Raw genomic sequence first — 15,604 nt, forward strand, 5'->3', positions numbered from 1 at the left:
ATTCCGAGCGTGATAGTGTGTAATGATTGTGGTGATTTCTCTTGTGCTGTAGCTATGGGTCGTTCAGATATCAACTTTTTCATGCACATGATGGGAGGAGAAGCGCTCTATTTATACATGGAGTACGCATATTCTAGGACAGTCTACATACAGCAAGGACCTGATTCTGAGCCGACCACAAACATGCCAGCTGGAAAGAAGATGTCCCACGGGGTGTCAGAGGCGAAATTACTTGGCGGCGAGGTTGCATTGATGGGAACCTCTGTGTGAAGATTGTCGCGGTTGCCCCATGAGGCTCATCCAGCCAACTCTGAGCAGCGAAGGTGAAAGTCTGTCAAGCTGGTGCTACTGGATCCAGACGTGGAGTTTGGAAGGGCATTGGTCCGATGGTTTGTCATCTCAGCCGCTCGAGCAACCGCCTGCCCGAAGGAGGAAGGCACAATCAAATTGGGTTCCTGTCTTTGAGCTTTGAGTTCTGCCGACTGTTCCGGATGACAAGCCTCTCTGGTTACTGCACACACATGCGCCAATCGCATGTCTCAGACTCTGTGCGACTCGTGCGCTCTGTTCCTTCAACGTCTTTCGAGGCATGCACATGCTTCGACTCCACCCGACTGAACTCTGGCAGGGTTTCCACAGACGGGCGGAGCGGCGCTCGCCCTCGGAAACATCGGAAGCTTCGAGCTGTGGGATCTGCTTACACAGCCTGTTGTTGAAGCACCGAATTTGTCTTTTTGAACGTATCTATTCTTAGCACGCGTATTGCATACACCACTGTCCTGGACTGGGACGTGCGTAGTAACTTTGATCGACAAGGCTGTTTGCCTCTATCTTTAGCGTGACAGAGGACCTGTCTGACAATGTCAATACGAGAACTGATCAAAATTGCCTTTGGCTGGGGATTCAGGCGACGGTACTTGTATGACGTGCAAAAGTAGTTGTGATAGTGATCGGCAGGATCTTGGTGGCTGTCAAACAGCGTGCATCCACAAATGGAACTGATAGTCTAGCTTGGTGTTTGAGTAATATACTGTATGTAGAGTCAACCTGAGGACTGTAGTTTAGGGGGGACCAACACAGCAAGCAGTATAGACCTCTTGTCTCTGGTCAAGGCAGGGGTGAGCATGGCTCGGGCACCACAACAAGTAAGTACCAATATTCTTTACATGGCTCTTCAATGTGGTAGGAGCGTGTCTGCAGGTATATCAGGTGGCTGACCCCTTGGCCGTGGGCATCAGCCCAAGCCTGAGTTGCTGTATCCTAGGTGTCATGCGTTGTCACATGGTTCCAGGGCTTCAAATACAGCATGCACTTTGAAGTTAATACTTTGGGTTTGGTAATAAGCTCGCCGGAGAGAGACCTCGGGAGCGACGGGCGGCGCCAACGGCTACCCTTGTGCAGCCACGCCCCGCTGCGCGCCCCGTTACCACAGTCTGTCGTCACTCATAAGACCATGTCACGCGTGCAGGTAACTCTGAGCCCGATGACCAGCACGCTGAGCTTCAGACACCAAGAAGCGGCACAGCTGCCGAGGTCCGGGCGTGTGCTGGTTTCAGCTCACGTGACCTGCAAAGCTTATTCTTGATGTTCATTTCCCACGGTAACTTACTTGTACGTCCCCCTCCCGAGCTTTGATTTGGGCAACGTCCGCTTTTCGTCAAATGCAAAAGTCACCGCAGATTGATCGTCCTCACTCTTCGCCGCCGTCCAAGAAGCATACATACCTAGGTAAAGGCCTGCTGGCGTCTCCTGAGTCGGGGTCTCTTTTCCATCACAAGCACACAAAATGCCTCCAAGAGCCTCAGCAAAGGCTAGCGTTCCTTACATCTATACGCTCATCCTCCTGACAATCGAGCCTCTCTTTGCGGTGCTAGGATCTGTGCTTGTGTTGGTTGACCCGAGCACTTATCTTGGTAGCATCACGCGGCACTCGGTTTCCTTCTCGCCTGATACGACATGCCTCTACACGTCTCTGGGTGGCGCATGGCTATATTTTGCTTTTGTCGAGGCTGTGGTCTTGCGGCTGTTTGATGATCTTTCGCTTTGGAGGGTCTTGTGCCTGGGCATGTTGCTAAGCGACCTCGCCTTCTACCACAGCACGGCTCAGGCAGTGGGGGGCTGGGTGGCTTACGTGAAAATCGGAGACTGGACTGCCGAGGACTGGGCCGTATTCGCGGGTACTTTGCCAATGTTATTGACGAGGATTTCGATTCTTCTGGGTGTCGGCATCAAGCGAGTGCCTGCAGCGGTGACAAAGAGCGAGTGACTGCTCACAGGTTCTTTCCTCCACTTCACCGGGCCCGCGGCCTCTTGGATGGCCTTCCCGTGAGCGATTCGGACTCAGAGCGCCAGATTTATCACGGCCATGTATCCTCGCATGGCTCCTCTGGACCATTGGACACTGTGCTATAAATAATTGGTGTGGTCTACATAAAAGCATGAGGGGCAGCCGGAGCATCCTGGCTAGGACCCGGGATAACACCAACGTCGAAGAAAGCAATAGGACAATATGGGCGGGTGAAGGGGATATTGCCGGGATCAAATAATATCCTTATCATGAGGAATTTGTTTTCCCCCGTCATGGAGCACTGGAAGCTGCAAGGAGATGAATCAACTGGTTGATCGCTGCACTGGAGATCCTGGCTCCACTTCACGAGTATTTAACATGTTTTCAGTGGGCAGCGGCAATTCCAACACGAGATAATCTTTGTTTCATACGAGATCCAGCCAGGGCGTCTTGTAAACACAGATTGATTGATGACTTGTGTGTCGAGAGCTATCTCATCCATGTGGACCGAAACTCCGTGTGCTGCAGTAATGTGCCGTCCCAGTCCTGCTACATATGTACTGCTCTGGGACATAACGCCGTGAAAATGCATCAAACCCGCTCCAGAACCAACGCCAGACAAATGCTTTCCCGCCCCTGCCGGGCTGCTCACCCAAAACCCATCTGCCTTTACTCGTTCCCCTGTTGCGATTCGTAAATTGCCATTGCCCGCTCAATATCCTCTAAGCTGGACTTGTCGCCATATGCATCCATCAAGACAGTCGACCTCCTCCTTCGATCCATGTCCTGTTTCTCCAGGTCGGTGCTTCGTGAAAGGTACTTCTGGATTTGGTTGCGCCTGTAGGCTGAGACGCCATAGCCTGCGAAGACGCATATTAATTCCTGCACGAAAGTGTTACTTTGTTTTGTTCCGCGCCGAGTTCTGGGACGAACCTATGCAAACCATTGCGAAGATTGTGGGGACCCACCGGACGCCGGCGAGTCCTCGGCGTGCTGCTGCTGGCGTTGCTGTGACCGATGGCATAATAGGGGGGTAAACTCGTGTCGTTGCTGAGATGGCACGACGTGCTACCGTTGCCAGCATGGCTGCGTGGGGACGGGGGGGGGGGGGTTGATGCCAGGTAGGGTGTAGAGGAACTGGGTGCCCAGGGTCTAGTCCACGATGTGCGAGGATGCTGTCTGCCTGTGGCCTGGTTTTCGCCGTATGACGCGGTGGGAGTTGAGGTCGAACTGATGTGCAACTGTGACCTGAATATGCGGTGGTTTTGGTATACTGTTATAATATGGCCTACACTTCTGAGGCAGAATGACAACGCCGTTGCAGGACTGACGGCAACACCTATATAAACAATTTTTTCTGTGGCTCCATCTCTACGTGTACGGTCGGCGAGTGTGTGGGCGCCGCACTGGGCTCGCATGATGGTTGTTGATCCTGGAGCCACAGTTCGTGTGTGGTCAGGCCACCAGAGCAACGAAACAACACCGTCAGCCGCCGTGGTGGGCCGATCTTGCTGCGGCCCCGCTGTGCGTTTCCGGATCGTCCCGGCCAAGCCCCGGCAATGCACGTAACCCCCCTGGCAAGCTCCGCCCAGATCCGACAGCTCGGCCTTGTGGACAAGCTGGACAATGAGATCTTCAGACCACAATTCGTATGTTGGTCCACACCCAGTGGAAAAGTCCCAGGCTACCTGCATCTCATGTGATCATGACGAGGGAGCTGATTATCGACAGTGATGACCTGGGGGTCGTGAAGAGGGCTTCGGAGGCCATTCCACTACCATCATGCTTTGGTTTGCAAGCCACTTACTGTATACATTCTTCCAGAACTGGAATTGTGTCGAGCACTCAAGTATGTATGTGCCCAACTGCGAGCACAACGCCAGGGGCAACTAGTATGCATGAGAGTGGGCCCTGAGGTGATACCGCAAGAGTGACTCGTCAGACGCTTTTGTGATTATTATCCTAGCATGTAGTATTTTAGCCTCTGCAAAACTATCCGATCTGCATTTTCCTGGCTCTAAAATGGTATCAAGAACAATCAAAACAAAGGAAGCATAACCCGTGCATCCAAACACACAAGTGGGAAGGAAGTTCGTCCTGCCCCCCAAAAGCCCAACCGTAACAAGAAAAATCCATATAGGAAAATTAATCAAAGGAAAGGAAAGCAAACAGATATTTCTCTGGAGTGCCGTCAAATCCGAGAAGACACCGACAATGTTTTCCTTTTTGTCAAAGTATTCGAATGTCCATCGCTGTATGAAGGCACCGCATATACTTTATATATGTGGGATTTATAGAAGCAAAACCACCCACATTGTGTCCAAGGTCCCAACTACCCTTCAACAACCCCGCCCTTGTGAGTGTCGGCCTGCTTAGATTCACTGGCTGAGCGTACAGGGCTTGCGATTTTCGAGAGGCCGGACGAGAGGGACTTTCTGAATTTCCCAACGGAATCTCTCGCACGCTGGCGCTTGCCCCTTGTAGACGGGGAAACAGAGGGGGTTGAAGGAGTCAAGGCCCCGCTACCCTGCTCGACGCTCTGCCGCGCAGAGTTGACAGGCGGAATGGATTTCTTCGGGGGCGTGCGGTGGACTGTGTGTTCCCGCTCCGAGTCAGATCCGTTCTGCGTGCCACCCGCAGCCACGATGTACTCGGGTGCTGTCTTGAATGATGCTGGTGATGCCAGACTGGTATCGTCCAGGTCCGAAGACATGTTACGCCTCGCAACAGAGATCGGGGCGGGCGCAGTCGCATTGTCGGGCAGCAGGTGGCCATGGAATGGTTTTTGGACGCCTTTGGTCCATGACTCGATGTTGAATTTCCAGAGAGCGACGGTGTCTTCGGGCCTGAGCTCCTTGAGAATGCTGCGATACAGCCCCGTCGCCAAGCCGTCTTCGAACTCGGGCCTGAAGAACAGAGCCTCCCACTTGCGTCCTTCCCGCGCTTCTTCCTTGCGAATAGCGCGCTGCCCTTGTTCGATGGCTGACTTGGCCCTGGCTGCAGCCGCCATGTCTCCGCGCTGCAGAGCATCGCGCACGTGCTTCCAGGCGCGTCTGGACTCCCAAGGGTCCTGGGCCTCCAGGTCGGGTTCAAAAAGCTCCATTGGTGTGGTGGGCAGGTCGCGGATCACGACGGTCTCGATAGAGGCCTCCTTGGACATACTGGCGCCGTTGTAGATGGTGAATGCCTCGTTCCAGTGGCCTGCGACGGTGTAGAGGGGTTCGTGTCCTGCGGCGGTGTCCAGGCCGGGGCCGAAAATCCTGGCCGACACCTGGTTCTTGGCGGCGGTGCTCAGGAGGGACTTGCCACTGAACTCGATGACCGAGTAGAAGCCAGAGGTGCAGGGGATGGTGTAGGTGCCTTCCAGCTCAGGGTAGGTGCCGGCGAGGCCAGACAGGAGCCCCCTGACCTTGACGTCGGGGAGTGGTATGAGGTAAGTCTCGCCGCCGTGGTCCCTCAGGGTGAGCAAGGCATGGCCCAGCTGCCTGATGGTGATGCTCCCAAGACCGAGGGTGATCTCCTGGCGCGTGAAGCCCTCTGCGAAGACGCCGTGCTGTTCGTTCCAGACGCGACAGGCGGTGACGGGCGGGTGGTGGGAGACCTGCTCTGCAACCAAGGTTGTCTCGCCGCTGGGGTCGTGCCACCTCGCGAGGAAGAGCTCGCCAAGAAAGGCGTTTAGCGGCTTCCTCACGCCGTCGCCGTCGCCGTCGTGGCGGCCGCCGTACTGCTGGTCCCTGAGCGAGGACAAGAACCAGCGGAGGACCAACAAGGCCCTCTTGGCCGGGTCCGGGGAGGCGGAGGCGGCGACGAACAGGGCGGGCCGCTGGGCCCAGAAGGCAGGCAGCTCGACCACGGACTTTGTGTCGAGGACAAAGGGCGGGGCGGTGATGTTTGAGAGATCGCCCTTGATGGGGGCGATGGAGGCGAGAAAGTCCTTGAGCGAGGCAGGGCTCTCTGACCCGAGGCCATCCCCATCCTCAGGCATGTTGTCGGTTGACGGTCGTCGTCGGCCAGGATGGACTGAGGTGGGGGGGGCCGTCGTTTCTGTCCAGAGGCATCCGCCTCGTGCCCGTCCCGGTCCCGGCTGTCTCAGCATGACGCCTAGACGTCTTGGGCACGGGCTTGCCAAGCAACTCGACCGCGTGGTGCCGTGGGTGCCGTGGGTGCCCTAACCCTCTGCTCCCGTGCTGTCCCCCTCCCCTCCCCCCCGTGCTGCCCGGCGGGAGCTGCCAGTCTTAAAATGGACCCAAGCTCGTCGACGGGCCGACTGCACAGGACGGTGTTGTGTCATTCTGCCGGGCGTCCCGACTCCACCGTGGGGGCCCCGGTGGGTTGCATGTGGGGATTTCGCGGGGTGCTTGGCCGACCTTCACAGCCGAGCCACTCGCAGCCATGGTCAGTCAGTCACCTGACAGGTGGGTGGGCATCTGGGCATCCTGACGCCTTCGTGACATGGGTTGGGCATGCCGGCCCGCAGTCGTCGTGGTGGAGGTGGTGGAGGTGCTGGCCGGCGGGGGCCTCGTCCCTGGGTCTGATATATATATTGCAAGTATAATAACCTCGTCCACCACCCCCACAGCGCCTGCAAGCTTCCCTCCCAGTTGCTCACTGCCCACAGTACTGTTGGAAGCCCGCCCGCAATGTACTGGCTCGGCATCTCCCTGCTGGCCGCCCTGGCCCGGCGCACAGCCGCCTCACCACCCCCGGGAAACAACAGCTCGGCAGGGCCCTCGACAGCCCGCTGGCCGAGTGGCCTGCACCTTGCTGTCGACTACTACCCATCGCAGTGGCCGGAGCCCATGTGGGAGCCCGACATTGCTGCCATGAGGGACCTCAACATCTCGTACGTGCGCATCAACGAGTTCGACTGGGCCATCCTGGAGCCCGAGGAGGGCGTCTACGACTTCTCGGTGCTTGACAAGACCATCGAGCTCCTGGGACGCTACGGCCTCAAGGCCATCATCGGCACCCCGACTGCCTCCCCCCCGAACTGGCTCGTCGACAGCTACCCGAGCACCATGTTCGTCGACGTCACCAACACCACCTACACCTTTGGCTCTCGCAGGTACTACAGCTTCAGCTCATCCTCCTACCGCGACCTGAGCCAGAACATCACCCGTGTCCTCGCCCAGCGCTACGGCCGCAACCCAACCGTCGCCGCATGGCAGCTGGACAACGAGTTCGGCTGCCACGGCACCGTCCGCACATATGACCCGGACGCCGTCAGGCGCTTCAGGACATGGCTGCACGACAAGTACCACACAGTCGAGGCCATGAATGCCGCCCACGGCAGCGTCTTTTGGTCAAATCAATACAAGTCCTTCGATGACGTCCTGGTTCGTCCCGCCAGTCCAGTCTCCACAGCCCCCAGCTCCACTGACTTCTGTGCCCAGCCGCCCTACCTCCAGGTGTACACCACCAACAATCTCTTGACACTCGACTTCTTCACCTTCTCGTCCGACATGGTTGTGGAGTTTGCCAGGGAGCAGGCACAGATACTCCGTCAATATGCCCCAGGACAAGCAGTCACAACCAACTTTATGATGCAGTTCACCGACTTTGACCACCACAAGTTCGCCAGGGAAGTAGGTATCGACTTTGCCACGTTCGACGAATACCCCCTCGCCGGCCCGGGCCAATTCTCGTGGCTCTCGGACCAAGACCTCTTCGACACCCTCCGCACGGGGCTCCCGGACTACCAGGCCCTTCACCATGCCCTGTACAGGGGTATCGCGGGAGCTGCATACGGTGAGGCCCAGGGCCCCTTTGGCGTCATGGAGATGGAGCCCGGTGTGCTCAACTGGAACCAGCACAGGGTGGCGCCGTGGGAGGGCATGGTCCGCCTCTGGACTCTTGAGACATTTGCCGCGTCGGGCGACCTTGTCAACTACTTCCGCTGGCGACAAGTCCCATACGCGCAGGAACAGACCCTCTCCGGTCTTCACATCTCAGATGGGAGCCCGGACGAGGGCTATTTCGAGGTCATGGATGTTGCCGCGAATGACCTCCCGGTCCTTCGTCAGCAGCTCGGGACAAACACCACCCATGAGCCACAGGGCGACGTGGCTCTGGTCTTCGACTACACTTCAGTCTGGGTCTGGGGCGTAGAGCCATACAGTGGAAGCTGGGATGTCAAGTCTTCATCCTACACCGGCGCGGGGCTCAACTACGCGGACATAGTGTATGCCTTCTACTCGGCTCTGCGACGTCTGGGCTTGTCGGTCGACGTCATCGGACCAGAGCAGAGCCTTGAGGGGTACAAGATGGTCGTCGTGCCTACCATGCCTATCATCCCGACCTCTTTCAACGACCATCTCTCAGCTTACACCGGCCCCATCGTCTTCGGTCCGCGCTCTGCTGCTCTGACCGCCAATTTCTCATACGCCCCAGGAATTCAGCCGTCCGAGGGTGTACTGCGCGACCGTCTGCCCATGCGGGTAACACGCATCGAGACGCCACCGCCGTATGCGAACAGCGGGGTTCTTTATGGCGGAAACAAGTACAACATAAGTTACTGGGAAGAATGGGTCTCTTGCGATCGTCACAACGCGACAAGCTTCGCAGCCGTCACTTCTACATCGCAGCACCGCGCAGGCAGGCCGATGGCCTGTGTGTCCGGCGACCTGTGGCATTATCTGGGCTTCAACCCGCCGGTGGAGTTTCTAGTGGCATACCTTGGGGACATAGCTGCAAACGTCAACATCAAGGATCTGACCGGGAAGGCGGCAGACAAGGATAATGACCTGGGTCGCGGGCTTAGGCTTTTGCGGAGAGGAGACTTGCTCTGGGCTTTCAACTATGGTACTGACACCACGGCTGCCCCAGACTTGGCATTCGATGCGGAGTTGGTCATCGGAAGCGAAGGGGACATACCGGCTGCCGGTGTGTCGATCTGGAAAGTTAGTACTTAAGTGCCTCTATTTCGCATACATCCGAGGACATACATGGCGCCTTCATGCGGTGAGCGGTAGGGGGGAGGGGAGGGTGGAAACAAAAATAAAATAAAAATAAACTCAATGGTAGACCACTCTTCAAAGAACGACACATAATCCATATATGTCTTCGGATGTATGCGGAATAGAAGCGAAAGCATTTATTACCCGAGCGGTTCGGTCATCATGTAAATTCCTGGGGCGTAACTAGGCTTAGACATGGCTGGGTAGGTTAATTGCCGACCGTCAGACTGCGGGGTAGGGAATGCGGTCAAATGGTTTCCCCCAGGGTGTCCGCTGCGTATTTGGCCTAGTGGACAATTCCCATGTGTAGCGAGTGAATGACAACCCCGTGAGCTGATCAACTATATGAGGACAGTGACTGCCCCGGCAACTCATGTAGAGTCCGAACATCAGCCCCCAAGTGGCCCGACCGACTGGCTGCGTATACATCCATCCCTGTACAATTCGTCGCAACACTTATTAATTAGCTGGGTTGTGTCCAAATTCAAGTCCCTCAGCGGCCCATCGTTGCGTGTTCTGTCCTCGGCGCAAGTACCCACCGCGCCTTCGCAATCTCACCTGTCGGCAGTAAGGCGGCGAAGGCGGAATTCCCGAGTGATCAAGGCATCTGACCCACTCACACGAACCCCTCAACATGCTAAACAGCCATCTCGACCAAATGCTCGGCCTGGCTGGCGTGCAGAAACTGCTCCAGGATGGCCCTTTGGGGTTAACAGTCGCGACAGCTCTTCTTTTGACCATAGGAAGCATAGCGCTCGACTACGCCCGAATGCTATGGCTTCGCTCCAAAATGGTGCAGTGAAGTCCATGTCCGAATCCCCAGAGTATCGCAGGCTGATCCACTGACCCGCGTCAAAAGCCCCCGGGGCCGCTGCCATTCCCCATCGTGGGCAACACGTTCATGCTGCCTGATAACAAGCCGTGGCTGTGGTTTGAAGAGCTGTCCAAGACATACAAGTCCCCTCTCGTGACCGTGTGGATAGGCAGGAACCCAACGGTCTGGATCAATGACGCCTGGGCGGCCTCGGACCTATTCGAAAAGCGAGCAGGGATATATTCCTCGCGGCCGAGGATGCTGGTCTTCGCGGAGCTGGGTGCCGGCCAGTCAAATCTGGTGAACCAATACACTTTCAGCCCCGAACAGCGGGAGAGATGGCGTCTTCAGAGGAAGCTTATGCATCATGGTGTTGGCGTGCAGGCCGTCCGGAAGTATCGTGGCTTCCAGAATGACGAAAGCCGGCTTGTTGCGCTTGACCTGCTCAGCGAACCGAATGACTACGTAAAGCATTTCGAGCGATATGCTACGAGTGTAGTCAGCATCATTGGGTTCGGAAGGCGAGTTTCAAGTAGCCAGGATCCCATCATTACAGAAGGTATGTGCCCTACAGCTGCAGAAGCACCACCTGGGCATCCTCGGATGCGTACCTACCTATAAGAAGGTATACCAACTTTGGCTCCTGCCCGGTACCCCTGAGCTGACAGAACCAGTAATCGCTGTCATGCAGTTGGCAGCGGAGCTTAACGTCCCCGGCAAGAAGTTTCCAATGCTGATGGAGACATTTCCTTTCCTGGCCAGGTTCCCCAACGCCATTGCTCCTTGGAAACACGGGCTTGGTAGCAAAAGGGGACGCGGGTTCTTCTATGCGCTGGCCGAGGAGGCGGCGAAGAAGCCCGGCCACGAGGAATCATTTGTCAAGCACCTGTTTGCAGAAAGGGAAAAGTACACCCTGGACGACGAGGAGATCTCCGCCCTCAGCGGGAATCTGTTTGGTGCTGGGTCTGATACCAGCAGTTCCACCCTGATTACCTTCATCCTGGCCTGCTGTGCATTTCCTGGGGCTTTATTGCCAGCGTATGAGGAGCTTGACCGTGTCGTTGGCCCTTTTCGGAGCCCGCACTTTGACGATCAGCCCAACTTGCCCTACGTCAATGCGCTTGTCAAAGAGGTTTTTAGGTGGAGGTCCGTTGCGATCATCGGGGGGCAGCCACACTCACCCACCCAAGACGATATGTATAACGGTTGGTTGATTCCGAAAGGCACGTGGATCCAGGGCAATGTGTGGGCAATTCACCATAACGAGCGTGAATTCCCCGATCCTGACCAATTTAACCCAAGGAGATTTCTGCCCAGAAGCCCGGAAAGCAGACCTTTTCCGGGCGAGAGAGGTTACATGACATTTGGTTGGGGAAGAAGGGTTTGTTCTGGTCAGGCGTTGGCTGAGCAGGGGACGTGGGTTACTATTGCCAGACTTCTGTGGGGTTTCCACATCCAGAAGAAACGACGACCAGAGGGTGGTTTTTTTGACGTGGATATATTCAACTACACGTGAGTATCTTCAACGTCAGCAGAGGATCAACTATGTTGTGGCTGACAGAAAGCTAGAAACGGACTTAATATGCGCCCTCGGCCCTTCGAGTGCAGTATTGAGCCGAGGACAGAGGACATCCGACAAACAATCAAGCGCGAGGGCCGACAAGCGCTGGAGGATTTGCAGCAGTATAACGGCGAGAGCAAGTATAGGATGTCGACGTTTTATCAGCGTAATGACCTCGCCATGAAGTTGTTCGGGGATGGCGTGAAATAACCCTAGTAATACAGAGTATCTAAAGTTTTGAGCTATCTGTGGGTTTTTGTGCTCCCTATGCCGGGAGGTATAGGGGGTAATCGATGAGTCTGGACCCCAGGTACTAACAAGAGTCCCGAGTTCCACCTGGACAAATCAAACGGCTAGGAACTCGTCCAAGCCACATTTCTCTAAAATCACAGCAACTATTGCGCGCTTACAACTTCAAATGTATGAGTACCAAAATGTCAATCTCTTTCAATCTCTGACCACAAAGCTTACAGTCTAGCCTACACCTCCGGTAAAATAGCTAAGGCGAGGATGGCTGGCTTGTATAAGCCAAATCTGATCCTTTATAGTCTGTACCCAGAGCCACCGGCTTTCTGACCGCCCTTGACGTCGAATCTGTCCAGCATCATGACCTTGTTCCAGGCAGCGACAAAGTCTCGGACGAACTTGCCCTCCCCGTCCGCACTACCGTAGACTTCGGCAATAGCCCTCAATTCCGAGTGAGAACCAAACACGAGATCGGCACGAGTGGCGGTCCATGTTTCGTTACCCGTCTTGCGGTCGACTCCGGACCACAGCTCACCGTCGTTACCCTTGGCCACCCAGTTGGTGCTCATGTCCAGAAGGTTGACGAAGAAATCGTTCGTGAGTTGGCCAGGGCGCTTCGTTAACACGCCGTTGGCGTTGCCGTCCCAGTTCGCGTTCAAAGCTCGCAGGCCGCCAACGAGGACGGTCAGCTCGGGTGGAGAGAGGCCGAGAAGGTTGGCCTTGTCGACCAAGTACTCTTCAGCCTTGACACGCGCCGAGGATTTGCCATAGTTGCGGAACCCGTCCACCTTGGGCTCGAGGTAGTCAATGGAATCCACCTCTGTCTGCTCCTGCGAAGCATCTGTGCGGCCCGGCGTGAAGGGCACCGTGACGTTGTGTCCGGCGTCCCTTGCGCCCTTCTCTACCGCGGCGGTGCCAGCAAGGACGATCGCATCAGCCAAGGAGATCTTCTTGCCGCCAGGGGCGGAGCTGTTGAACTGCTTCTGCACGCCCTCGATGGCACTGAGGATCTGGGGCAGCTGCTGTGGGTTGTTGGCACCCCAGTTCTTCTGAGGCTCAAGACGAATTCTTGCGCCATTGGCGCCACCACGCTTGTCGCTGCTTCTGAAGGAGGAAGCAGCGCCCCAAGCGGTAGCGATAAGACGATCTGGTGAGACACCAGCGGCCAACAAGTCCTTCTTGAGCTGTGCGACATCCTTGTCATCAACCAAGGGGTGGTCGACCTTGGGGACAGGATCTTGCCAAATGAGCTCTTCCTTGGGGACCTCGGGACCGAGGTAGCGGGAGAGAGGACCCATGTCACGGTGGAGAAGCTTGAACCATGCACGGGCAAAGGCATCCTCGAGCTCGGGGAGGTTCTCGAGGAAGCGCCGCGAGATCTTCTCGTACTCAGGATCGACGCGTAGTGCCAGATCGCTGGTCAACATGGTGGGCTTACGCTTCTTGCTGGGGTCGAAGGGGTCAGGTATGGTGGCCTCAGCGTTCTTGGCTACCCACTGCCAGGCGCCACCAGGGCTCTTCTCCTTCTCCCACTCGTTGTTGAACAGGGAGGTGAGATAGCCGTTGCCCCACTTGGTCGGGGTGGTCGTCCACACGACCTCGAGGCCGGACGTGATGGCGTCGCCGGCACTGCCATGGCCGTGCTTGCTCTTCCAGCCAAAACCCTGCTCGTTGATCTCGGCGCCGGCAGGAGGTGGACCACAGTTACTGTCGGGGGCGGCACCGTGGGTTTTCCCAAAGGCGTGGCCGCCGGCGATAAGGGCAACAGTCTCGTAATCGTTCATGGCCATACGACCAAAGGTAGTGCGGATGTCCCTGGCAGAGGCGAGGGGGTCAGGGACGCCATCGGGGCCGACAGGGTTGACGTAGATGAGGCCCATGTGGGTGGCGCCCATGGGCTCCTCGAGCTCACGGTGGTGGATGTCCGTGTCCTTTGACCAGTCGCCCTGCATGGTGCCGGTGGCCTTGAGCTCCTTAAGGACCTTGGAGTGACGGGTGTCGTTACCCTCTGGGAACATGGTGGTCTCGCTGCCCCAGTACACAGACTCATCGGCCTGCCAGGTGTCGGGACGGCCGCCAGCGAAGCCGAAGGGCTTGAAGCCCATGGACTCTAGGGCGACGTTGCCAGCAAGGAGCATGAGGTCGGCCCAGGAGATCTTGTTGCCGTACTTTTGCTTGATGGGCCACAGCAGGCGGCGGGACTTGTCGAGATTGCCATTGTCAGGCCAGCTGTTGAGGGGCTCGAAGCGCTGCTGGCCGTCTCCACCTCCGCCGCGGCCGTCAAAGACGCGGTAGGTTCCTGCGGAGTGCCAGGCCATGCGGATCATCAGGCCGCCGTAGTGGCCATAGTCGGCGGGCCACCAGTCCTGGGAGTTGGTCATGAGGGTGTGCAGGTCCTTCTTGAGGGCGGCATAGTCGAGCTGCTTGAATGCCTCGGCGTAGTCAAAGTCCTTGTCATTGGGGTTGGACGAGGCGGCATGCATGCGCAGGACGTCGAGGCGCAACTTGTTTGGCCACCAGTCCTTGTTCTTGGTGCCGCCACCGGCGACATTGGAGTGCAGAGGACACTGCTCGACGCTGCCCATGTTGACGGCTGTCAGTGCGAATGAACGGCAGAGATGATTGATTTTGTGGTTGTTGTTGTTGCTGACGGCGAGTCTGTCAGTTTTGAGACTGAGAAGAAGAACGCTCCTCGCCGAGAGTGGTGATAGTCTGGCGATACGAGGCAGCATGGCGGAGGAGAAGATCAGGGCAGGGCGGGGAGGGACGGGCTTGGGGTATATAAACGGGCGAGGGGAGGAGCAAAGGAAGGGCGTTTTGGGAAGCAGGAGGGGACGGTGGCGAATCAAGCAGAGGCGCGAAGGGCCGACCCCGCAGCATCAGCAGCAGCGACGGCAAGACTGGCGGGTGATGTCCTGTCCGGTGTCCCTCATAGCCCGTCACAGAGAGTCTCGGAGTCACAGAGTCACAGACGTGGTAGGGACTGGCAGGGCAGGGGGAGCCGGGGAGAGCAGAGTGGGGAGGTAGCTCGGCAACGAAACACTCGGCCATGTCAGAGCTCTGCTGGCACGGCAGCACGATTGGGGGGGGGGGGGAGCTTGGGACGCCGGATTGCCCCGCGCTGTGCTGCTCTGGCAGTCTGGCAGTCAGGGGTTCGGTTCGGCTGCATCAATCCCATGAATTGGAAATCAACGTGGTCCAAGTGGCTGGCACACTGAGGCCGTCGGGGGAACCTGTGGTGCCTACCTATACATCTACCACCTAGGTAGGTAGGTACCCAACTAGGCTCGCAAGTACTTGTCCTTACTTACATGACGTTTACCCAGGCACGTACCCAGGTAAGGCAGGTACTGTGGCAGACAGAGAGCTAGTGAGCACGCCATTATGTCACCAGCCTGCCTGACGACACAACACACAGCCGTCGGACGGCAGGATGGCCACACTGGAACTTGGAAGATAGGTACCCAGGTATCACACGGAGATAGCTCGGCCTGGGCTGGACTGGGCTGGACTGGGCCAGCACCGCACCAGTCTTATATCTACTTAAGTAGCTAGTAGTAGACACCTGGGCATCTAGGTACCTAGGCATGCACACATGTACGGATACACGATGACACCACATGCAGTGTGCGCTGAAGGTTTGTGCCGAGTCAGCTTGTTGGTCAATTGACAATCCCATCACCCCACCCCACCCCACCTACCCCGTCCTCCCGAGGGCCCAGTTGCCCCTCCCCCGCCTC

The 15,604-nt window shown here is 57.0% G+C and overlaps 6 protein-coding genes across 6 annotated transcripts; 3 read left to right on the forward strand and 3 right to left on the reverse strand.

Moving 5' to 3' along the window:
* The first annotated feature begins 1,567 nt into the window (after positions 1-1,567).
* KVR01_008914 (uncharacterized protein) lies at positions 1,568-2,715 on the forward strand. The gene has a single exon (XM_044790400.1). The coding sequence runs from the start codon at positions 1,787-1,789 to the stop codon at positions 2,264-2,266; it is 480 nt and encodes a 159-aa protein (XP_044641416.1). The 5' UTR covers positions 1,568-1,786; the 3' UTR covers positions 2,267-2,715.
* A 20-nt stretch (positions 2,716-2,735) lies between these two features.
* On the reverse strand, positions 2,736-3,703 carry KVR01_009001 (uncharacterized protein). The gene is made up of 2 exons (XM_044793478.1): positions 3,231-3,703; positions 2,736-3,169 (listed from the first exon to the last, which is right to left on the reverse strand). The coding sequence occupies exons 1-2, from the start codon at positions 3,369-3,371 to the stop codon at positions 2,957-2,959; spliced, it is 354 nt and encodes a 117-aa protein (XP_044641503.1). The 5' UTR covers positions 3,372-3,703; the 3' UTR covers positions 2,736-2,956.
* Positions 3,704-4,387: 684 nt separating this feature from the next.
* Positions 4,388-6,446, reverse strand: KVR01_009069 (uncharacterized protein). Its single transcript, XM_044790878.1, has one exon. It carries the CDS (start codon positions 6,381-6,383, stop codon positions 4,620-4,622), a length of 1,764 nt encoding a protein of 587 aa, XP_044641571.1. The 5' UTR covers positions 6,384-6,446; the 3' UTR covers positions 4,388-4,619.
* Positions 6,447-6,476: 30 nt separating this feature from the next.
* KVR01_009344 (uncharacterized protein) lies at positions 6,477-9,329 on the forward strand. The gene is made up of 3 exons (XM_044792501.1): positions 6,477-6,832; positions 6,906-7,623; positions 7,681-9,329. Exons 1-3 carry the CDS (start codon positions 6,528-6,530, stop codon positions 9,196-9,198), a joined length of 2,541 nt encoding a protein of 846 aa, XP_044641846.1. The 5' UTR covers positions 6,477-6,527; the 3' UTR covers positions 9,199-9,329.
* Positions 9,330-9,603: 274 nt separating this feature from the next.
* KVR01_009379 (uncharacterized protein) lies at positions 9,604-12,024 on the forward strand. Its single transcript, XM_044790840.1, has 4 exons — positions 9,604-10,036; positions 10,103-10,616; positions 10,732-11,569; positions 11,627-12,024. Exons 1-4 carry the CDS (start codon positions 9,878-9,880, stop codon positions 11,826-11,828), a joined length of 1,713 nt encoding a protein of 570 aa, XP_044641881.1. The 5' UTR covers positions 9,604-9,877; the 3' UTR covers positions 11,829-12,024.
* A 17-nt stretch (positions 12,025-12,041) lies between these two features.
* On the reverse strand, positions 12,042-14,923 carry KVR01_008956 (uncharacterized protein). The gene has a single exon (XM_044789391.1). The coding sequence runs from the start codon at positions 14,594-14,596 to the stop codon at positions 12,161-12,163; it is 2,436 nt and encodes an 811-aa protein (XP_044641458.1). The 5' UTR covers positions 14,597-14,923; the 3' UTR covers positions 12,042-12,160.
* Positions 14,924-15,604: the final 681 nt, after the last annotated feature.

This window comes from Diaporthe batatas (assembly GCF_019321695.1).
Source record: "Diaporthe batatas strain CRI 302-4 chromosome Unknown Contig00011, whole genome shotgun sequence".
NCBI classification, from domain to species: domain Eukaryota; kingdom Fungi; phylum Ascomycota; class Sordariomycetes; order Diaporthales; family Diaporthaceae; genus Diaporthe; species Diaporthe batatas.

What these genes read in the sequence shown, in the direction of transcription:
- KVR01_009069 (XM_044790878.1), bottom strand. Translation starts at nt 6,383, where the DNA reads ATGCTGAGACAGCCGGGACCGGGACGGGCACGAGGCGGATGCCTCTGG.
- KVR01_009001 (XM_044793478.1), bottom strand. Translation starts at nt 3,371, where the DNA reads ATGCTGGCAACGGTAGCACGTCGTGCCATCTCAGCAACGACACGAGTT. An exon ending in TCCCCACAATCTTCGCAATG is followed by an intron (nt 3,170 to 3,230) that starts GTTTGCATAGGT and finishes ACTTTCGTGCAG; the next exon opens with GAATTAATATGCGTCTTCGC.
- KVR01_008914 (XM_044790400.1), top strand. Translation starts at nt 1,787, where the DNA reads ATGCCTCCAAGAGCCTCAGCAAAGGCTAGCGTTCCTTACATCTATACG.
- KVR01_009344 (XM_044792501.1), top strand. Translation starts at nt 6,528, where the DNA reads ATGGACCCAAGCTCGTCGACGGGCCGACTGCACAGGACGGTGTTGTGT. An exon ending in CTGGGTCTGATATATATATT is followed by an intron (nt 6,833 to 6,905) that starts GCAAGTATAATA and finishes CACTGCCCACAG; the next exon opens with TACTGTTGGAAGCCCGCCCG. An exon ending in AGTCCTTCGATGACGTCCTG is followed by an intron (nt 7,624 to 7,680) that starts GTTCGTCCCGCC and finishes TTCTGTGCCCAG; the next exon opens with CCGCCCTACCTCCAGGTGTA.
- KVR01_008956 (XM_044789391.1), bottom strand. Translation starts at nt 14,596, where the DNA reads ATGCTGCCTCGTATCGCCAGACTATCACCACTCTCGGCGAGGAGCGTT.
- KVR01_009379 (XM_044790840.1), top strand. Translation starts at nt 9,878, where the DNA reads ATGCTAAACAGCCATCTCGACCAAATGCTCGGCCTGGCTGGCGTGCAG. An exon ending in TATGGCTTCGCTCCAAAATG is followed by an intron (nt 10,037 to 10,102) that starts GTGCAGTGAAGT and finishes CCGCGTCAAAAG; the next exon opens with CCCCCGGGGCCGCTGCCATT. An exon ending in GTGGATATATTCAACTACAC is followed by an intron (nt 11,570 to 11,626) that starts GTGAGTATCTTC and finishes ACAGAAAGCTAG; the next exon opens with AAACGGACTTAATATGCGCC.